At 28.8% G+C, this 24,520-nt stretch overlaps 1 protein-coding gene across 7 annotated transcripts in view; it reads right to left on the bottom strand.

Annotated features, from left to right (window-relative positions):
- Positions 1 to 251: 251 nt before the first annotated feature.
- The window catches only part of LOC129919491 (ERI1 exoribonuclease 2), a 39,145-nt gene continuing 14,876 nt past the window's right edge, over positions 252 to 24,520 (bottom strand). Inside the window, exons 1-3 of one of the 7 annotated variants that reach the window (XM_056000379.1) lie at positions 3,973 to 4,159; positions 1,393 to 1,571; positions 252 to 1,326 (exon numbers count right to left, since the gene is read on the bottom strand). In XM_056000379.1, coding sequence (XP_055856354.1) covers positions 755 to 1,326; positions 1,393 to 1,571; positions 3,973 to 4,037 — 816 coding nt within the window. In that variant the 5' untranslated portion in view covers positions 4,038 to 4,159 and the 3' untranslated portion in view covers positions 252 to 754. The other 6 variants (XM_056000382.1, XM_056000385.1, XM_056000384.1 and 3 more) reach the window with 6 other exon arrangements.

Below are 24,520 nucleotides of genomic sequence, written 5' to 3'. Positions count from 1 at the left end.
TTTATTTTTTTTTTTTTTTTTGTTTTTTTTTTTTTACTATGATATTAATTATTTTTCTTATGGATAGTTTTCAAAAAAAAAAAAAAGTTATATAAAAGCGAGTATAAAAATTTACATTTCTTTTTATTTTATGTAATTGAAATGTTGTGGGATCATTATGATTGGAATATTTATTTTAGTTTTTTTTTAATTTATTTTATTTATATAGTTTTTAGAATCAGCAAATCGTTTTTTTAGTGTATTCCGTGCTTTATTTATATATTTTTTAAGATTTTTTCTTACTTAAATATAAAAATACAAATTGTTTTCTTCCTTTTTTTTATTAAAAATTCGTCAATTTTATTAATGTTTTATGAATGATATTAAACAAAACAAAAAAATAAACGATAATTATGTTACGCGTGACCTTATTAATATTTATGTTAAATCTAAAACAGATATTAAATTAACTTAAAAATTAACAAAATGAACAAAAACATTACTAAATAGTATTGCATTAGATGATAATTTATTTATTTTTTTTTATAATTTTGTTCCTATACTTAGTATCATTTTTTTTAATCCTAGTACGCTGTGTTTATCGATTTATTTTAATTTCGTACCGGGCTTATTTATGTATAAAAAAATAATATTAATATTACAAAAGTTCTATGCGAAATAAACTTTTTTTTTAAATAATAATAAATCAAAACTTAAGTCTTTTTCTGTTTAAGTTCTTTATAATACAAATTTTTGATTTCATTAATTTAATTTTCTATCCGAAATTCATATTCAATTGAAACGGTGTTAAATCTTTTGTTATTGCCAACGAAGCACCATCATTTACCATTTTACACGCTAATGCTGCTAAATTCTTTGCATCATCTATACCCGAATGTTCTCTACCCTCGAATTCCAGCCCAACATGCTGCAGAGCATCATTAAAATTAATTGGCTTATAATTATACCATTCCCGAAATAATGCTCGCAAATCAATCCATTGATTGAAAAATTGTGGCTTCTTTAATCGTTTGCGTTGGCATTCTTTTGCCAAACAAACACCAAAATCCCAATCGGACCATGTCACAAATGCACAATTTCCCATTTTATTATCTTTGGACATTTTTGGCAGGTGCAAATTTCTAGCTCGCAACTCTTTGCGCAGCCATTCTTGGAACATCATTAGGGCAGTTTGTAAAGGCATACCAGTGTCGACGGTTTTTTGAGTGATGCCAGTTAATTCGGTGCAAAATGCACTGAGTTTTGGTGATTCAATGGGCATTATGTATTCGTGGAATTCAGATTCAATTTTGCCAGTTTTAAGATTCACTAAAATTGCTGGGAATTCTATGAATTGGAAATTTCATTAATCAAGTGATGGAATGAATATTGGAGAGATGCGCGCTAACTTACCGATAATCTCTGATTCCCGCCATTTAGGTGGTGCTATATTCTCCCAGCAGGTGGCTTTAAAATCAACAGCTATCACATAGTCAAATGGTTGTATTGCAAGTTTATGCATTTTTTGTCTTCTCGATGAATGTTGATTGCCAGCTTCGTCAACATAGATTGTCTCCAATAGGCCAAGTTGTCTACAAAAAAAAAAAAGAAAAATAAGACTCATTAATAGGGATAGGATTTTCATGCACTTAAAAACGAAAAATCTTCGCTTAAAATATGCTCTTAAAAATAGAAAATATGCACTTAAAATATGCATTTAAAGCCTCATGAATTTATAAAATATCAATATTTCTTTAAAATTATAAAAAATCTATGTACGAAACCATTTCCGAATTTAAAGATGTAACTTTTTGGAATTATTGGGGTTTTCTTAAAAAAAAAAAAAAAAAAAAATGCCCAAAATTTACCATTTGATAGTGTTAGAGTTATTTTTTTTATGATTTTGGACAACGTTGATTTGTCAGTTTTGCACAGCATTTGCTTACGTTTTTGACTTTTTCCAATTGACTTTCATTCACTTTTAGTCAAAAATTTCAAGCGTGTTATTTTTCTGAAATCAAAAAATTATAAAGCTCCTGGAGAAGATGATGTTGCTTATGAGTTCTTCAAGAAGACTACAGAAGCACTTATTATCCAACTCAAATCACTCTTTAATGAAGTTTTTAACAAGTAGGATGTCCTAACATCATTCAAAACAGAGGTAATATTTCCGACGCGACGCAAAATAATGTTGGAAATTATCGAGGCATCTCTTTTATGAACGTCATTACCAAATTGTTTTGGTGGTGTGCTTGCCAACAGACTTGAAAAGTGTGTTGAAGCCAACGACTTAATCTCCAAATTTCAAGCTGGTTTTAGATAAAATTTCTCAACAACTGGTCATATTTTTACTCTAACTCTAGCATTCCAAGCTAGGAACAAAATTTCTTTGTCGATTTTAAGTCTGCCTTCGATCTTGTCAACCGTAATGCACTCTTCTACAAACTTTCCCAGCTGGGTATGTCAACGAAGTTCATTCATGTAATTAAAGAGTTGTATGTATGCACAATCAAAAGCAGCTTATTCTGACGATTTGCGGAAAATTCGTCGAAAACAATTCGTCGAATTATAATTTTTCGAACACAATTCATCGAAAAGACAAACAACAATTCCTCGGCGAACAACAATTCCTCGAATGACAATTCGTCGAAAACAGTTCATCCAATGACAATTCATCGAATGGCAATTCGTCGAAAACAATTCTTTGAAAAAGAATACTTCGAGAACAATTAATCGAAAAACAATTCTGAGAATAAAAATTTTTCGAATTTTTAAAAATATTAAAAATGTCTAGAGTCACAAAATCGCTTTTTTTTTGGGTTTTTGATTGATTAAAAACTTCTACACTTCTTGTATCAAATGGCAATGAGTTTTTGGTTAAACGAATTGTTTTTCAAAGAATTATTGTTCATTTCTTATTTTTAGATAAATTTCGATGCATTTTCCTCAAGTTCTTCGAATTCTCTTTTAGTTTTCATTTAAATAAAAATGTTTTAGGAAATTTAAAAAAAAAATTCAAAATTTTGAAAATTTTTTAAGTCTTTAATGTGAAAAATTTTGTTAAGTTCTCAAATTCTTGGGAAATTTTTCACATTTCAGGACTTTGAAACATTTTTATAATTTTTCATATTCTTGGACTTAAAATAATTTTTCAAATTCTTGGACTTAGAATAATTTTTCATATTCTTGGACTTAGAATAATTTTTCATATTCTTGGACTCACATTTCAGCACTTGAAACAAATTCGACAATTATTCGAATAAATTATTAAAAATCAACGGTAACCATCACAATAACGTGCTTATATATTAGACTGATTCAAAAAAAAAATTTTTTTTTTTGTTCAAAGCATTGTTGAAAATATTATTGGAAATGACGAAAAAAAAAAATACTGTAAAAGTTTCAGCCCTTAATGTTAACATTTAGTACCGCCGCATCGCAAATTTCTATTTCCCATACGATTTGTATGGGAAAGATTGTGTATTTCTGTTTAGAATTTTTTATCTTTTTAATGGGTCATCAAAAAGGCTAGATTTAATCATTTTCTTGTATAAAATTGAACGCTCTACAAAATTGCATTTATGAAATTTAAAAAAAACGGACGCGAAAAATTAATTAAAATAATTTTTAGTTGAAAAAATGAATAATTCGAATTTATTGATACTTTGGAAAGAGAGCTTTCACACTTCAGAAACAATTTCACACTTCAGAAACAATTTCTCTGCTAAACAATTCTGTCCGTACATGGAAGAGATTCTATCTTTTTCTGAAATATGTATTAAAATATAGGATGCTACTTGAAACTGAATATTTTAAGTCTTTTATATATTCTATTTTGCTTATTTTTGATATTGTAAATAATGCATGTTTTTTAAATTATCATTTAAATTTGCCAACCGCGCTAACAGCAAAGCCAAAGCTTTAAAATTCATTTGAAAATTTGTTCTAAATACTATTTAAAGATACAAACCAATAAATGAATTACTTACATACTTTACTAGTCTCCCAGTCTCAGAATGAAAACGAGACAAAAATCCAACCTGCCTATTGTTTAGCATAACACACCACCATTGGTTTATTTCTCAAAATGAAACCATTTGTCGCTTTAAGAGCTTCCTCCACAATACCCAATTGATTTAGTTCCAAATTATCAAATGTTACAAATGCCTGACCCTTCATTCGGCCTTTTTGCATAACTTTAATACTCAAAGTGGACGAGGAGAATCTCTCATAAATGCTTTGCAAATCATTTTCAGTAACATCTTTATGGAGATTCTTGATATAGAGCTTATTAGATGGTTGACCTTTGTCATAGTTTTTAAAAACTGGCAAATCATCAAGTTGATTTAATGGAATTTGATTGGTTTTTAAATCTTCTGGAGGAATAAAAGGTTTAACCATTTCATTAATAGGAGGAATCTCTTTATCCTCATTTAAAGGTTCTGGTATTTTAACTTTGTCCACATTCAAAGCAATTTTTTGCCCTACAAGTGGCTTATTTAACTCAAAGACAGAAGAAAGTTCTGTTTCTTTCTGTGGATTGTTTTGAATTGATTGATTCTTGATTAGAGCAGTAACTTGGAGTATTTTCTTAGCTTTGCTCTTGTACAATTGTTTTTTGTCTGTTGGAAGTTTTCTTTTTCGATTTTTCATTTTCTTTTCATTCGAATCTGATTCTAATTCAGATTCCTCGTCAGACAAAAAACTGACAGGATCAGTTTGAATGGCAATATCATGCCTTCCTAAAGACAATTCAGTTTCTACAGATTCAAAATTATTACTTTTCGGACCAAATGGTGGATCTAAATTCATTCGATTCATTAAATGCAAAACTTGAGTGTAAAATCTTGAATTACTCATTAAAGCTATGGAAATACTATCTAAAATGTCATTATTTATTTTTGGATAAGAATACTTTAAATATGGAGGAGGTGGTTGATTAAATTGCAACTCATTATTTGTGGCAAAGAGTTTTTTGACATAATTCGAAATTGATGGCATTGATTCTGATTTATTATCAGTTTCATATTTTTGATGGTTTTTATTGGATTTGTAATATTCGATAGATATTATTTGTCCTTCAATTAAAGTTTGATGAAATTGATGGAGGACAAAATTTGCCGATTGTGGATTCGGAAATGATAGAAGAGCTCGACGACGACCAAATGGTTTAATCGATGTGGCATTGTAGGGAGTGAATATATTTAGATTTGTTGGTGATATATTCTTTATTAATAATATTGTATTTTCCATATTTTATTTAAATAAATAAAAAAAAACACCTTTAAATTGGTGACTAGAAGAAAACTAGAAAAGTTGAAAGAAAAAAACTTCTGAATAAATGACATATAAATGACAGGTGACAGATATTTAATTTTGCGCTCTTTTGTTGTCCAAATGTTTCGATTTCATTTGTTTTATATGGAACAAATATGAAAATGAAATGAAATACAGCACATGTAAAATTTTAAGAGAACTCTGTGTACTGGAAAACTGGAATGGTGTAGTATAGTAGTTGTGTAGTTCTCTTAAATAACACTTGCAACAGTGTTCCCACTGCATGTATATTATGCAAAAAAAAACATGAAAAATAAAATCAGTAAAAATGTATTAGTTACAATTCAGTACCATACTACCATCTAACAACCATAGAGGATTTTTACTTGAAGCCTAGTACGCAGATCGGGAAAAAACAAATTTTATCTCTACACATTTTAATCTCTACAAAACATTTTTTAATCCCGCGCAAAATTTTTAAGTTTGAGAAATTACCTAAGTAAATTCTATTAATAATTTTCTTCTTTCAAATTAAATTGAATTATTTTTTTTTGGTTTTGAATTGATTCTGAGTTTTATTTATTTCGTCTTTACTTTCCAAGTATTTTATTTAAGAGTCCACCTTAATTTTGTTTGAATTTTGTTTTAATTTTTTTTCTTGTCACAATTTTGCCGGCAGAATAATGGCTCGCGCAAAATTAAGTGGAGACTTTTTCTTTACAGCGGCTCCAAATATTTATATTTTGCGCGTGAACTGCGTACTGCTTCGAAAAATGCTCAAGACAAAGAGAAAAAAATTTGTATGAGAAATAAAATTTTTCCCGATCTGCGTACTAGGCTTGAAACAAAAAAGCTATGATGATGATGTGATATGGATTTATCAAGATGGTTAAGTCGACAAAACTAATTTACCAAATTAATTTGTTGAAAATTTTAGGCTTCGATATACGGTATTTTGTATGCTCCATATATCATAATGACGGTGTTCACATTGGCGAAGGGACATAAGGCCCGCAGTAGATTTTCAAAAAGAGGCCAAAAAAGAGGATTTTGATAAAAAAAGAGGCCCCAACAAAAATATGTGAAAATAGATAAGTTAAGTACGACAGTCACACGAAATACCTTATTTGCGATTTTCCCGAACCGCAACACAAACCTTTTAACACAATTTCTTAAAATTAAAATTGTGTGAACATAATAAGAATAATATAACCTGTGTATAATTTCTTCAAGAAACAACACAAAATTTATCAAAAATAACCTTATTCAATCAAATCAGCGCTAAACAACAGTTACGTATATTTTTTTCACAATTGAAAGTGGTATAAGTACGGTGACCAGCGTTGCCACAAAGTGCCCGATCGGGCCATTTGGCCCCCTATCTTATATTTTGGCCCTTTGCCCGGGCCAATTAGAAATGGCCCACGAATCCAAGTTTTAGTAGATTCATCTTCATATGGTGCTTAGTAATAATTAAAAGGCTTTACAAAATTAAATATATATCATCGCTATGCATCGCAACTACAATGTGTATTCACCACACATAAATAGGTACCTATGTAAACTGAATTAATTAATTTATCTCGTTTAGTAATTTGATTTTTCTCACGTCAGTTGTATTTATTTATTTTTAATAAGTGGCTCAAAGCTAAAAGATGTCTGTGAAGTTTTAGTAGATTCATCTTCATATGGTACTTAGTAATAATTAAAAGGCTTTACAAAATTAAATATATATCATCGCTATGCATCGCGACTACAATGTGTATTCACCACACATAAAAAGGTACCTATGTAAACTGAATTAATTAATTTATCTCGTTTAGTAATTTGATTTTTCTCACGTCAGTTGTATTTATTTAGGTATTTTTAATAAGTGGCTCAAAGCTAAAAGATGTCTGTGAAGTAAAAGTTTAAAATGTTCATCTGTGTTTTTTTTTAATTTATTTTGCAAACTAATAAGATTTAACAAATGTATGGCCAATAAACCCCTTTTAAATATTTATCGTTTTTTGTGTCCCATACAAAAACGTCATTTAAAATTTTAAAAGCCTGTTAAATGTTTATGAAATCGGCTATTAATGCTTTAAACAAATAAAAAAGAATAAATAAAATTTTTAATAAATTGCATTTTTATGTTTTTAGGAAAATTTTGTTAGTAAATATTTGGCCCACAATTTTGTCAAATGGCCCTCAAAAAAATTCGAAATGGCCCTCTCTGCTTTTTTCTTCGCGGCAACGCTGACGGTGACCATCCGTCCCGGTTTACCCGGGACTGTCCCGTATTTCAACAGCTTGTCCCGGGTTTTTATTTAATAAACCCGGGACGTATAATTGTCCCGTATTTAGGAATTTGTCCCGTGATTGTCCCGTATTTGCCGATTTTCTGATTTTTTTTACCGACTTCCAAAAAGGAGGAGGTATTCAATTCGTCTGTATTTTTTTTTATTTATTTTTTTATGTTTGTTAACTCATAACTTTGGACGGAGTGAACCAATTTTGATAATTCTTTTTGTATTGGAAAGCTGGTGCTTGCAGTGTGGTCCAGTTCTGGCTATAGAATCTATGAGAAAACCATAAAACCTAGTTTCGGTCCATGGAAGTCGGTTTTTTTTTTTTTTTTTTGATAAAAATGATTATTTATTCAAAATTTTAAAACTTTGAACTAGGGATGGCGGTTAGTACAAAAACCGGTTTTCCGTTTTTCCGGTTTTTTTCCTTTCGGTTAAAGCGGCCGGTTTTAAACCGGGCCAAAAACCCGGTTTTTGGAAAAACCGGTTTTCGGTTTTTTGCTTGATTTGATAGCCAAAAAACATTAACTTAATTTGTCAAACAGAAAAAAAAACTTTTCGAAGAAAATCCCTAAGCAAAGATTTTTTTAGATTGATTTCATTTTTAGTAGGAGTTTTGAGGAATTTTTTTTCGTTGGGTCTGTTTTTTTGTTCGACGTTTTTTTTCAGTCGGTTTTTTTATGGTTTTTCGATTGTTTCGCAAAAACCGGGAGAACAAAAAAACCGGTTGACCGAAGCAAAAAAACCGAAACCGGTTTAAACCGGCCGGTTGATCCCATCCCTACTTTGAACGGAAAACAAGAAAAAACAGTCTTTGGTTGATTTAAATTCAGAGTTTTTCTAATAAGTCTTAAAAGTAAAAAAACTCTTTTAGAGTAAGAAAAATTACTTGTCAGTGAAAAACGATTGAAAACAGTAAAGAATTTCGGTGGTTAAGCTGCGTGAATGTGCATCGAAAAACTAAATTTTCGTATTTCGTCGTGCTGGTTTTATATGAAAATTTTCGTTTCACTTCAAGACTAGGCTTTAATTTTAAAAATTTTTTGTCATTTTTTTAGTTCCAGCTTGTATTTGTCGAGTTGAAAAGCTATATCAGGAAAAGTTTTTTTTTATTGACAAAATATTCTTTTAGAAGTTATTAACAGTAGGTACCTATTATAAATCCGCTTTCTTGATTTCGTAAACGGCTTAAAGGATTTCAATGAAAATGCTCCCATCAAATCGTTTAAGAAATCATTATATCAAAATAAGGAAATTATGAAAACTATTTTTTTAATTTTTTTTGTTGTGAAAAATCAATATTTTAAAAACGAATTTTTTATCTGTCCCGGGTTTCGCTTCTAGAAATATGGTCACCGTAGGTATAAGTCACATTTTCCTTGATTTTCCAAAATCAAACGTACATTATTTTAAAAAAGAGGAACCAAAATATCAAAAAGAGGGATTTTTCGACAATTTTTAAAAAGTGGAGGGAAAGTGGATTGGGTGAAAAAAAGAGGAAAAACGCCTCTTTGTAGGCGCAAAGGTAGCCCTTGGGTGAGACATAAGCCCACAATATATGGACGACTTGTAGGGTTTGTAATTCCTTAAAAATAAAGTAATTTTTTTTTTCTATGAGCGATAGTATAGAAAACATCACGATTCACGATTCAAAAATGTGTTAAATGTCGAAAGTAACGGTTTTTTGCATATTACTCTTAAATTGAGAGTCCTATCGCAAACTTGTATTAGAAAAACTTGTAGATTTTAAGCTCGTCTTTAAAAAAATGTCTGTTTTTTTCTTGTTAAAGCTGTCGTTAAAAAAAAAATCTGTTCGAAACTCGAAAATTGCGAATCTTTGTAGCTCGTAAAATATGAGTTTTTTTTTCAATATACATGTTTTAAAATTATTAAGTTTTCTTAAAATAGCTTAAGATTCGCTTTAGTAACACTTATCGTTTGAAAAAAGAGTGGTATAAATCGAAAATATTTTTTTTTTCGTCAAACGGTCGGTTTAATAAAAAAAAAAGGTTTTAGAGCATGTTAAGATTTTGTGTTCCTCAGTTTTTATTTCTCATACCCAGGTAATTATTTCTCATACCCAAATAAAAATCAAATAAAAGGCTTTTATTAAATACTAAGAAAAAAGAGCTAGATATTTAATTATGAAAGTATTGAACTACCAACAACAAACAGCCTTCCTGCGATTGTTTCTAAGAAGCGTCTTAAATGGGTGCAGGCACAGGGTCATAAGTCCACGGGCCAAAAGTCCATAATGGACTACTGACTCACTTGGGTGGGTTATAAGTTCACAAATCAATTATGGACTTACAACCCACCCAAGGGTGTCAGAAACCCACAAAAAAGTGAGGCAGAACTCCATAATTTCGAAAAAGATGTGGAAGGTGCTTAAGGAATATTAATTTGTAAAGAATGTTGAAACTTTAATTTTTTTTCAACAATATTTGTAAATTCATTTTTTAGTTTTTTTTTTATAATTTTTTTTTTTTTTTTGAAAATTGTATGTTTTTTTTTTCTTAACTGACTCGAGTTTTGTTTGTAAAGCTTATTGAAGTAATTTTGGAAAACTCGCACAAAGCCAAGAAGAACAAAATTTTGTTCAACAGACGATTAGTTTGGAGTCTCATAGTGATAATCGCCACTTATTTGGGGAACTATCTCGCAAACAAAGCGGGCTAATTAATTATCACATGGAGATTAAAAACAAATAAATCTAAATTAATTGGCGGAAAGTGAAGTGAAAACAAAATTTGCTCACATGATAATCTATTTAAATTGCACAAACCAAACGCGAAGCGGAAAAAAATTTTGCCCACGGGAAAATCAATTTTGAGGTGTGAAAATAAAAATTCGCGCGAATTTGGTTATAAATTTTTAATTGATATGGGCCAAAAGTCCACAGGAATTTTGTGTCCATAATTGATTTATGGAGCTATGACCCACACTAGTGAGCCAATAGTCCATTATGAACTTTTGGCCTGTGGACTTTTGACCCTGCACCTCTTAAATGAGCTAAAAGACCTCTCTACTTGAGCAGAAACTACTAGACCTAATTTAAAACTGTCGAAGTTATTCACTTCAATATTTTCGGGAAGTCTGGAGTTGATTTCGCCATAAATTATAGAGTTTATTTGATCAATAATTTTAGTGCCTGATTGACGTTGAAAACAGCAGTCAATAATTCATTTTCGTTGATATTCTTAAAAAAGAGGAATATTTGCCCAATCGGTGTCCTTTGAAAAAAAAAGATTTAAAAATAAAAGTAAATACATACAGTAGCGAGCAAAAAAAATGCAAACAATAAAAAAATTTGCATTTTTTTGTTCGTCTAAAAACGCATATTTAGGTAGACTTTTGACCAAATAATGGTTCTGGAGTAAAGTATTCCACAAATTGACTCTGTTTAATGTAAATAAAACACTTTCAATATACCAAATTTGGTAACTTAGTCCTTGTTCAAAACTCTTTAAACCTCTTTCGTTTGCATTTTTTTTGCTCGCTACTGTACGTAGGTAAATTTACAGTCTCTAAAAACAAAGTAATTTTCGCAAACTTTCGAAAATTTGGGTTCGAACAAAAATTATTTTAATGCTTGAGAAAAAAATAAGAAATTTAATTTAGAAAAGGAAAGTACCTACTCAATCTTCCTACTTTCTTTTTCTAATGTGTTCAGTACAAAAAAAATTTGTTTTTTAAGATTATGTTACGGCCATATTTTAAAACGAAATAATCTCAACTGAAGTGAATGAAATTTCAAGCTATTTTGGTTTATAGAAATTTAAAGTCAAGTAATATGTATATTACTTGACTTTAAATGTACATAAAAAAATGCATTGCATACAAAACAAACAAAATTGACAAAAATAGACAAAAAAGGCACTGTTGAGTAAAAAAGGAAACAAAAATGCACTAACGAGTTAAAAAGGCAAAAAATCCAAAATTAAAAAAATATATTTGAATCAGAGGGACATGAATCGTGTTTGTATAAAGTCTATTCTTTCTTATGTTCCCTGCTCATAGCTAAACATTAGCAAGAAAAGCGTATTAATTTCAATTACAAAAACCAAATACGTTTTTTCGTACTAAAAATTTAAAAAACGCAGTTTTTGTTTTATAAACCATGATGGGTTAAAAAAAAACATTTGAGATGTACTTTTTCGCATTTCCCATCGTTCTGAAGAAATTATGTTTCAGAGAGAGGTTGGCTATCGTAAAACCTGTACATAATTCGAATAGACCTGAACAGACAGAGCATTTACATTGGTAAAAGTAAAATTTCAAAAACTCCTGAAAATCCCAAGCGTGCATAAAATGTTTTTCAATGTTAAATGTCGAAAACGTTAGTTTTTTAAATGTATGTATAACTCTCAAGCGGGGGAATTTATCCATTTTTTTTTGTTGCTATAAACTGTGACGGAAATTCTGACAAAGACACCATTTGAAGCGATAGAATAAAGTTCATTTTCAAATATGTAATTGTGTTTGTAGCTTTTAAATAAAAATGAAAATATGGTGTTTTTTATTTGAACGGAAATTTATTTCCGTTAATTAAAAACGACATAAGTTTTATTCAATACTTTTCAAACACCAAATAAAAGATATTTTTCTCTTAAAAAAGTTTACAACTTTTTCAAAACATGTAAGTCTTTTTTTGAAATTGTATTATTTCAAATGATTTTGAATCCGCTAAGTTGTGCTATATTGAAATGTCTTTTGGAAAAATAATTAATATTCTTTTGAATTACAACCATCTACAACCTTGAGAAAAGTTAAGTCTGGATTAAATTTAGAAAACTTTATTTGCCAACGTTGTTTTTCAATTAATGACTAAATTGACCATAAAAGAAATTTTATTATCAAATTCAAATATGTATAAATTCTAATTTTATGTTTTCATATGAAAGTGTTAAATACTTAATGGGGATGTGGTCCATTGACTTATTCATTATCACAAAAATGTTAGCAATTGATGCTAAATAAGTTGATGATCAGTAACAATTAGCATCAGAAATGAGATAATTTATTATTATCGACGAGATCACATTTTTCCATATATCCACTATAATTGTATTAAGAAAACAACAATTTGATTACCTTGTTTATTTTTTGTATGTTTATGAAAAATGAAAGCTAAATTGAACTTTTTACTTGAGCTTCAACAGCCTTTTCTTGATAATTTTATTTCAGTATTATTATTTAAATGTGTTATGATTCTTGTAAGAAACATAGCGGCGCACTTGGGCCAAGTGGAACAGTTTCATTCAAAAAAATTGTTTAAGAAAATAAATTAACGTCTATAATGTTCTTTTAACTTTTCTTCTATTTTTTGTTACGTTTTACAGAGCAAGCTTGAGAATATTATTCACTTAGGATAATTAAGTGCAAAGTTCTCTCTTATCACAAACAAACACTACTGTATAAAATTCGATAAGAATTTCATAACACCCGATTCGACGTAAAGTTAAAAATGCATTTATCATTATTTTATTATAATTTTTTTTTCTTTGAGAATAGAGTGGAAATATACAAAACTCAAGTAAACAATTTGTCATCTCAATTAATGTTACCAGCAAATCTTAGAAACTAAAGATTCTTATCTTGAATTCTTAAAATAAACTATCTACACGAGTTGAAAAGGTAAAAATAGATTTTGAATTTTTTCTAAATGCAACAAACTTAATTATTATCACCCACCTTTTTTGTTGACAAACAAAAACAAACATATTTCTTGATTTCGCGATATTAACTTCGTCTACGTGAAGATCACGAATTAATAATAATAACTCAGTTGCAAAACTAAATATTGTAAACAACTTGAGTTTTATGATTGTTTACTTTATAATAAACATATAGGTAAAAAAAGCCACCACTAAATTAACAAGTTTATCAATGACCGCATTGTGAGCGTAAACAACCTTCGACAATAAATAGGTATGTCAAAAATATTGTAGTAGGTCCCTAATAACTTATTGAAAATGATGGAACAGTAAAATTCAACAAAAGTTCAATCACTTTTATACAAAAATGATAAACTACAATCAAGTGTATGATATAATGTTTATTTTGTAAGTTTCCATTTGTAATACAAAACAGTAAGATAATAATTTGAACAAGGAAAAGTTTATACAAATTTAAGCATAAGTCATTCATTTTTTCTTGGAATTTTTTTTTTAAACCTCCGAATTTTAAGAAATTCAATTTACAGTTACTGAAAATATATGATAGCAGATTTCGTGTTTTTATTTACAGTGTTTTGCATAAGTTTAACCACACCGTGAAAAATTTCAAGCGACTCTGGCAATCCTTGCGGACAGAATAAGTGTTTATTTTATGATTTTTTTTTATTTAAATTAGCACACATCTCTCCTATTTGTTGTTCAGAATATTTTGGGGTCATATGTTTCCCAACTAAACTCAAAGAAAAAAAATAGTTAATATTGGAATAACTATTTTAAATGTTTAAAATATGGTTATTTGTGTCTATTTTAATAGCACTGGTCTGCAAGGAAATCCTCCTTTAAATAAAAGTATACTTTTCTAAAGGATTTTTGTATGCTGATGCCGAATATGAAGTCAGAATTGACCTAGCACGTCACGTTTTTTTAGATATTCCCGTTAGAATATGTGAAAATCCCATTTTTTTGCTGTTTTCTAAGAAATATTTTGGCATAATGTAATCTTTTTCAATTAAAATTGTTACAGTTTATGAAAGAACTTATTTTTTTCTTTAAAATTCAGTTTCAATCTTCTCAATATCTCTTTTCATCTCCGAGATATCTTAATTTAAGTAAGTTCAGTAGGTTTGGCATATCTAACTATACAAAAACTGATCCCTTTAAATTAATATACATATCTTTCTCCCTAGAACAAAAGTATACTTTTCTAATGGACTTTTGAATCTGAACTCAAAAAATTTCGGTCAGCTCTGGTTTTTGAGATATAGTAGTTTTTTTTTTTTTTGAGATTTTCTAAAAAAAAAACTTGATTTTGTGATACTTTAATGTGAATAACTCAAAATCCTGACGTGATAGAATTTTTTTGACTTTGAATTCTAACTCAGCACATCAAAAACTATAAGAAAAATAACTTTTGTTTCTAGGAGAAACAAATCTGAAGCTTTACAAAGCAGTTTATCGAATGGTTTATTACAAATAAGATATTTCTAAATAGAAAAATAGTATATAAAATTACAAAACATGTACAAATTTTGTTTAATGTATTTTATTATGGTTTTCTTTACATACATATTTTAAATAGAATGGGCGTTGATATTTTACATTTTCTTTAATTAAGGTGTTTTTGTTCATGTAGGATTTACTAAAAAGTGAAGGATTTCGATATTTCTGCTTTTTTTGTCAATCAGTATTTTAAAATATGAGTAAACATTAATGAAAAAGGACATATTTGGTGTCGATAGGTCATAGTATGAGGAATATGTCCTACAAATTTGAGCTCAATGCGACAAATAGTTTTAATTTTATACAAGTTCAAATGAATCTAAAAGGGTGATTTTTTAGAAACTACCCACATTTTTCAAAAATCATTTTTACAAAAATGGTACCTGATAGAATTTTTCTTAAACCAGATTTAGATTCAGGAAAGTCTAATCTTTCATAATATCAAAAAAATTATTTGAAGGAGAAAAAAAAGTTAAATTTTGCAGACCAGTGTAGTCTTTGAGTGTATGTTTTAAAGTAAATATTAAAAAACATGATATAATGAAAAATTTCAATGCTCAAAAAAACTGAGTATTTATTTCACTGGTAAACCCAAATATAATTTTCTAATAGATTTCAATATTCTAAATTCAAATCCGAAGTAGAAAAAAAATCTTTGACATCACGTTTTAAGATATAAGAAGTTCAAAATCAATTTTTATCTTCGAAACGTGACGTCATAGATTTTTTCGATCTGTCTGTCTGTCTTTCTCTATCAAAATAAAAGGTACTTGCCATATAAAAAGTTATTTTTATCGAAAACAGCTCTAGAGATTTTGATTAAAAACTATTAGTTTGTATAGTCCAGTAATTTTAGGTTTTATCTGCGGAAAAATTCCTACTGGGCTGAATTTTGGTATAGAGCTTAATGACGGCTTTGTTATGAAGATGTGAAAAATCGACATTGATATTGTGTCCGCGTTAAGAGTTATAGGGGTCAAAAGGTCACGAAAAGTTTTTCCAAATATCTCGCGACCTATTGATCGGAGGTCATCAAAGGTTATATAAAAATTGATGATCGTGAAATTATCTACAACATATGCCCAGCACATTTTTCTGTAAGATGAACCGTTTCGCGAGTAGAGCGCAAAGAAGGTGACTAGATTGCACTCACATACGAAAAAATACATATTTTTGGTTTATTTTGCTCGATTTTTGAGGTTTTTATCGAAGTAGCTTAAATTTTTTTAGTTTTATTAACTTATCTTATTACGTAAATACGAATTAACTAAAAAAAAATAAAAATGTACACCTTGGGATAAAAAATATTATGCAAAAGGGGGAACCACGTTTTTTGGAAATGTTGTATGTTCCCTTTTTTGTACAATAAGTGCCTTCATTATTAAGAACACACTTTCTTAACACGGTTCAATTTTAGTTTTGAGCTTGTTATTAATTTTCCAAACATGAATTCCATAGAAAATGTCGTTTGGAGCTTCTCAAGAGAAAAGTTGCAGAATATCTTATAACAGTACAAAACTAGCTGCTGAAAAAGCTTAATGGTAATTTAAGGTTTATACCAAGCTCAAAACTAAAATTGACCCATGTTTAAAAAGTGTATTCTTAATAATGAAGGCACTTATTGTACAAAAAAGGGAAACATACAACATTTCCAAAAAACGTGGTTCCCCCTTTTGCATAATATTTTTTATCCCAATGTGTACATTTTTATTTTTTTTTTAGTTAATTCGTATTTACGTAATATGATAAGTTAATAAAACTAAAAAAATTTAAGCTACTTCGATAAAAACCTCAAAAATCAAGCAAAATAAACCAAAAATATGTATTTTTTCGTATGTGAGTGCAATCTAGTCACCTTCTATTTGCGAAAAACTTTTTGTGACCTTTTGACCCCTATAACTCTTAACGCGGACACAATATCAATGTCGATTTTTCACATCTTCATAACAAAACCTACATTAAGCTGTTTACCAAAATTCAGCCCAGTAGGAATTTTTCCGCAGCTTGGGCTTAAAAATGACTAAAATGACTGGGCTATGTAATCTAAATTTAAAAATTAATTAAAATTTTGAAATGTTTTAATTTTGGATTAAAAAAAAAACTGAAAAATCAATAGTATGTATTTCCAAAATAGTTTACTGAATTTCTTGAAACCTTGTTTTTAAATGTGGATTAATTACACTGGTCAACATAATTAAACTTTTTTTTTTGTTACAGAAAACAAGGTATACTTTTCTAAAGGTTTTTGGTTGGCTGAGCTCGAATCCTATGTTAGAACAATCCTATCACATCACATTTTTGAGAAAATCGTGTTTGTTTCCTTAGAAAATCGAAAATGTCGATTTTTAATGGGATATTTTATTTGGAAGTTGAAACCATTTAAAACGGTGTTTTCGTAATTAAAAACAAAAAAACAGTTTTTAATACTTTTTTACATTTTTTTTTAAATTAATGAAAAAAAATTAAACTAAAATTATTATTATTTTATTATAAAAAAAACTTTAATAAACGACTGTGACCAAGTCGTCCATTTTATTTTTATTTGTTTTAACTGGTCGAAGAGGAATATCTTCAACAATTACATTCTATATTTGTCTGTACGTGACGGCACAATTGTCTATACGTAACGGTGAATGTACATATCTTTTGTAAGTTGGGATTTCACTTATGCAACTTCCAGTAGGTATTTTAAATTAAGCATTATTTATCAATGTGCCTGGGATACTTTTAAGATCTTGTCAAATATTTCTCACGAAAACAAAACACACGTGTAGCCAAGCCAAGATATTTTACGAATTATTGACATAACATTTTATACTGAAATATAATTCATAAATATTTTTTTACGCTTTTTGAGCCAACAATAATAATTATAAGCCAATTATAATATTGTTACACACACAAAAATAACAAACACCTCAAACTAATGAAATTATTTACGATTTGTTAACTCGTTAGCGCGTTGCCACTGTGCCGGAAGACAACACTTGTTTTCCGCAGTCGCACCCATTCACATATTCATAATTCATTATTTTCATTTTCCATTTTCATTTTTTCCATTTTCATTAAAACAGCTATAAAATTGATGAACGCAAAATGGCAAATAAAGAAGGCAAACAAAAAAAAACACAATTAACATACATAGACGCATAGAACGACGTCGTCGTCGCTTATAATTTTTATGATGGAATGGAAGTAGTAGCCAACAGTTTGTAACAAAAACATTGCATTGCACTAAAAATAGATGCTGTAACTAGAACGGACAATGGAACTGAACAAAATATAAACAACAATCGCGAGCATTGCCCCCACGTAACGTTGTTGTGGGTCGACGTTGTGGTCGACACCGCCGTCGATTTCGTAGCTGTTTTCGTCTTCATCATCGTTGTTGTCGTTGTTGTTGTAGTCGTCTTCGTCGTCGTCTTCCACCCACAAGAACTTAAACGCTGCGCTGCAGAATACAATTAAGAGACCAGCCCCCGATGAGACGCCCCCTCTGATTCAAAAAGGAAATGGTATAATGTTAAGGGATGCGCACAAGTTAAACGTTCGTGTGTAGAATGCATACGAGTGTAAGGAACATCGCGAAGTTCAATTACTCGATGAAAAACTGTCTCATGATGACACCTCAAAGATGACACTTTGTTAAATTTTTTTTAAGAAGTAAAACCTTTTTAAAAAAAATAAAGTTTAACCACTAATTTAAGCTAAGCTAAACAAGTTGTTAAGAAATAAGAGGCATAATAAAACATAACTTTTTGATGGTGGACAAAAATATTTCTTTAAAAAACAAAGTTGACTTTGCAAAAACAAATTTTTGTAAATGTTTAAGATCAAATTTTATAAAAATTTAACGAAATTTGTACGCCTCTTGCCACGCCCATTTATTATATAATATCTCAAAAACGGCTTGCACCATTTGAATTAAACTTAAGAAATTTGAATATTTAGGTGAGTTTAATAACACAAAATAGTGTCAACTGAATCTGCCTCCAACCACGCCCACTTTAGTTGCTAAAGACTAAAAGATCTTCATTTTTTCTTATTTTTTGAAGCTTGTAAAAATTGTGTGTGATGTTACCAGGATTTTAGCTTTGAGCTTCTTGAAGAGAGCAGTATTCTTTGAACATTGATTTCATTGTCTTTCAATGTTTAAGTCAAAATTAATTTTGGACTTTAAATCACTTTTAATTTGTATGAAATACTAATTGATCATCAATTCATACAAAATAAATGTTAACATGTCTACATTTCGTGCTTTTATATCAAAAGAAATATAATATTTATAAATTTGTAGATATTTAAAAATTTTACCTTGTCGTACAAAAAGTTTAAAATTTTGAAGGTTAGCAAAAAGTACCAATGAAAGTTTTTATTTGTACAAAGTAGAATAATAGAAAAATAAAAGGACACAAAAAATTTTGATATATGTTTTGATAGATATCCATAATCAACTACACTGACAAATAAATAGTATAGAATTTTTGAATCTAGAGGGCGCCATATTCAGTTTAATGTTATGTCATTTAGTCAATAAATAGCAGATAAGCAATGCGCTTCAATCGATACATCATTATTGTCAAATTTCGATTAGTTGTTGATGGAACAGGCGAACATAATATTCATAAAGTCCGGTCAAACACATAGCATAGCCTTATGTTAGGCTAAAACATAAAAAGAAATTGACTCCTGTATTTCTTTTTTTTTAATTTTAAGTTTGAAAACAAAAAAGTGGCATCACCAAAACCATCAACATATTGCTGCAATGTGTTTTCTTTAGCAAACTTTCTTTATGATTATGTTCTGTTTTCATTTTTTTTTTTTGTGTTCCTTTAGAATACATTTAAATGTTGTAATGTGTGGAAGAATCTTCCGGTGCAATGGAGCCAACGACATTTCTACCTCAATATGTTATGAATGTGTATTATTATAACAATAACGGAAAAAATTAAAAATAGCTACAGCGTAACAAAACCCAGCACGAAAACAGAAAAAAAAAATAAACAAAATTATTAAATTGAAAGAAATCCAACAAATGTTTTATTTAATTTTTTTTTTTTTTTTTCATTTTGCAAAGACAAATTGCAAACTCGTGATTTGCAAAAATGCCAAAAAATATTTTGGAATTTGTACAAGAAAAGTCATAGATAAATTGATGAAGGTTGCTGTGTATGTAGAATTTAAAGGGTTAAATTGCTGAACATAAAAATAATTATAGCTTATTTAAGAAGAGCTTGTTATAGATTTTTTGCTTTGAAGGAAACAACAAAGTAAAGTTTAGTAGTCCTTATCCCAACGACAAGCATTTTTTTTTTTTGAAATAGAGAGGGAAATATTTTATCGTTAAGTTTTTTTTTTTTTATTATCAACAGATTAAGTACATTAAGACCCGTTTGCTGAATCGAAACTCAAGCATTTAAGTTCTACATAAATCCTTATGTGACAGTTTACGCAGAGGAAAAAGTATCGAATAAGAGAACTAACAGATTTGTATTTAATTTAAATGCCTAAAATACCTAAAAATGTGATTCCTTTTATTTATTTTTAAGTTACTTTGAAGTGTAAAAAATCATACCAAAACAATACTTTTTTCAACCCGGGAAAAAAACAAATTATGCAGTCTTTTTTACTTTTTTTATTAGCAAATTACTATTTACAAACGGCAACTCTTTATGCAAGTTGCAAGAAAAGATTCTTTGTTGTATTCCCTTATGGATAGACATAAGATTCAGGGAGTTTAATAATCTTAAAGCATTTTTATAGCATGAGCTTGCCAAACAGCAGAAGAATTTCACATGAAAATGACGGAAAAACAAGCAAACTGAAAATATGATGAGTTTAATAGTGACGTTAACAATATCCCCTCGTGAGTGCTAAAATAAGTTAACATTTAAGCAAGCTTCGTTACACACTATTCGGTTAAAAAAAAACTTGAGTGAAAATGCATCTTTTCTTTACTTTTGGAACCACAAATCGCAGGTAACATGAGTTACCAAAATAATGTAACGTGAGTTACCTAAATATTTTAAAATTTTTCCTCGAAATATTGAAAAAATGTTTGGTTTTGTCACTCATATTACTAGCTTGTAATTTTGTATGTATGGAATCTTCATTGAAAACAAATTGAGATTCTTAATTTCACATAAAAACTTCATACTGTCGGCCTCTTAAAATTCGTGTCCGATTTTTGTAACGTGAGTTACCATCAAACTTTTATTTTTCCCAAGCAAATGTTAAAAATAAAGACAATTTTTTTAGTTAATTATGAAAGTAATAGTTATGCTCCATTCATGGATAGTAATTTCGTATCAATTTACATTAAAATTGAAAAAAAAAAAATTATTTATGTGTTGGAAATTTTTGTGAATGTAACGTGAGTTACCATGGAATTGCCCACCCAACGAATTTACGAAATTTGTTTGGTATTTTTAAGCTTTAATAGAATTTCAGTCAGATAGATATGCAATATTAAGAGCGAACGTAATGAATGAATGAATATAGTTATACTTACCTACCTTCAATCCTTCAAATTTATTATTGAATCAGTTTTGTCTTCTTATTTTTTAAGACAGTCATCTTACTTTAAAACACTGTCTTATTACAACAACAACATCATCAGAAAGTATCTAATGGAAATTGAAAAAGTAGATATTTATATGTAATTTGCTAAAAGTTAGTAAGCACTTCTTGAAAGTTATAATGGAATTAGTGTGACCATAATTTTTCGCAATTGAATCGAATGAAAATGAAAATGGCAGATACCATTTATAACGGTACAAAAAATAATTTTTTTATTTCAAAAGTTGGCTTTTATGTGTAATACTACGCACAAAAATTTTAATCAATATCGTAAGAGCCGTTTTTGAAAAAAATTAACTTTTGTATTTCCGTTATATATGGCAGGTACCGTTAGTTTTGGTCATAAAAATAAAATTTCAATTTCCCCTCTAGAGAATCACCCAAAACTGCTTAATACCAAGTTTGAAGAAAATCACTTCACTCGTTTAGGATCCAGCTTCAGATAGAGACAGACACACAGACAGACAGAATTGCCGGGCCCACTTTTTTTTTGGCATTCTCCATCATCGTAATGTCACGTAAAATTGTTATCTCGAGTTTTTTTATTTTTACGAATCCTAAACTTGCCCTATAGTACCTAGTATATCACAAAAAAGTGTGTGAACCAGGGTTGTAAAAATCATTTTATTTTAATGCATCAGTTTTCCATTGCAAATTAAGGGGTAATAACACCTTGTAAACCATGAAATCGAGCGTCTTATTCATCAGAAATATTATTTTCTTTTGGTGTTTGTTTAATTTAATTAAGTATATTAATAGGTAACAGAATAGGCTAATGTTAAATTTTTTAATGATGTGAAATTTTTTAAATGGCGGTGTAGTTCAGGATGATAGTAAAATCCTATGCCCCCATCGGGCGACCAACTAACTCCTACAGTTTTTAACCGCTTGGGCTGAAATTTTGTGTGGAGCTTAAAAATACTATTCTCTAGTTAAAATCGTTAAAATTTAACGATTTTATGGTCTTTTTTCAACGAATTTTGTTTTTGGAATGAAATAATTTTTTTAAACTAATGTTATTTCTTTAAAAACGAATAAAAAAAAATCCTACGTACTTCACTAGAGAATAGTATTTTCAAGCTCCACACAAAATTTCAGCCCAATCGGTTAAAAACTGTAGGAGTTAGTTGGTCGCCCGATGGGAGCACATGATTTTACTATCATCCTGAACTACACCGCCATTTAAAAAATTTCACATCATTAAAAAATTTAACATTAGCCTATTCTGTTACCTATTAATATACTTAATTAAATTAAACAAACACCAAAAGAAAATAATATTTCTTCTTTGTTTTATACGGTGATGCAAATGACGCTCGATTTCGTGGTTTACAAGGTGTTATTACCCCTTAAAAAACCAATTACTGAAAATACAAAAAATGCATTAAAAAAAATAGCATTAAAGTCGGTAAAAATAAATTATTCCAACTTAAAAATATTTGCATTGAACATAAAATTAGTATTGCAAATAAAAAAATTTTTATTGCAAATAAAAAATTTTCTGCATAGAAAAAGATTTCGATGCAAAATGTGTGCACTGTCTAAATATTTTTTTTTTTTTAATATTTGTCGAATTTCTATTTAGCTATTTGACCATACATTAGATTCAATATTGTGGTTAAAATAGCTAATGTACAGTTAAAAAGCAAAAATTGTCAGAAATGCAACGAATTAAAAAAAAAAAATATTTAAGGCAAACATTTTTTTTTTCAATGCAACTTTTTATTTTCAATAATTTTTTTTTTAATTTTATTCCATGATTTTGGCACTAATAATTTGAAGCTAAATTTTAAAAACAAACCAACATTTAAATCCGATTCTTTTATTTCCATGAACGAAAGAAATATCATTATCATGATTAATTACAAAAAATCTATCAATAATAATAATAATAATAATCAAGAAGAAAAACAAAGTTCAAATAATTTAACTTTTGCTTATACAAACAAAAAGTCCACTTCTTGATAAGTGGCATAACGATATTGAATTTTTTTACTGTTATTATTTTCCTCAGACAAGATACCTGTTGTTTAAAGGGGATGTTTTTTATTTCCTTCTAGAGACATAAAATATTAAGGGTTGATGTCAAATCATATGTCTAGCCCAAAAAGATTGGCTGCAAGGAACAGACAACTGATGGATTAGTTGAAGAGAAATTATTTTCATTCGTGTTTAAGAATAAAAATCACATTCATTCTCTCTACTCTAGGAATATGATATCAACTCTATAAAACATAAAGTGATGTCAATAAAAACTTATGTCTCTCCTAAAAATAAAAATCGAAATGGCAATAAAAAACAACTCAACACTTAATCGATCATAAACATCAACTACATAACTCTAAGCTGTTATTACAATAATTCTGTTATGAATAAAAAAAAAAAAAAAAAAAAACAATCAATAGTTTATAAACTGTTTGTTTATACTCGTCCAATTGAGGCGTTAACCCACCAACTAGCTTAGAGAAGAGACCATCAAAGCCAAATCGATTTTATTTAACAGAAATGAATTTGTTTATAAAATTATATAGACAACGTATTAGCTTTGGTCTAGCATTCAAAATCAATAAAAAAAAATCAAAAAAAAAAATGGGCATTCGGCCAAATTTCAATAACGACGATTGTTATCACTCAATGCAATCTTTTCATTTAATTATCTCTTATGTCATTGATCTTTATCTGGTTTTCAAGTCAAAAAAAGGCTATATGAAAATAAGTACAAATTAATATAGTCACAATATTGACAAGCTTTCACATACTTTTTAATTACCAACACTTTAACCAACATCTACACACACTTACACATTTTTCTTTTGTTTAAAAAATTGATGCCGTAAGAGAAACCCTTTAAAAAGAAAGTGTTATCGGGTGTCTGCTGATATATTTTTATTCAAACTATTTATTTTTAGTTAACAAGAGCTAGCTAAATGCATAAGTGTCTCGTGCTATCATTAGTTTAGGGTTGAAACTAGTAAAAAATAAAATTAGGTACCTACGTATTTTCATTTGGTAACCCATTAATTTTTCAAAATATTTTAACGAACACTGTATACACACACCAGGGTTGTAGAAAATCATTTTGCATTTGCTTTCCGTTACAAATTAAAAAAAAAAAATATTTATTAGAAATTTAAAATTTGTTGGGTGTCCCAAAAGTCGAAACGAAAACTGGTGATAGGGTAGTAATATAGTGCATTTATGATGTTCATAATGATGTTT

This window comes from Episyrphus balteatus, chromosome 4, assembly GCF_945859705.1.
Source record: "Episyrphus balteatus chromosome 4, idEpiBalt1.1, whole genome shotgun sequence".
Classification (NCBI taxonomy): domain Eukaryota; kingdom Metazoa; phylum Arthropoda; class Insecta; order Diptera; family Syrphidae; genus Episyrphus; species Episyrphus balteatus.
This window is presented reverse-complemented; position numbering and strand designations above follow the sequence as displayed.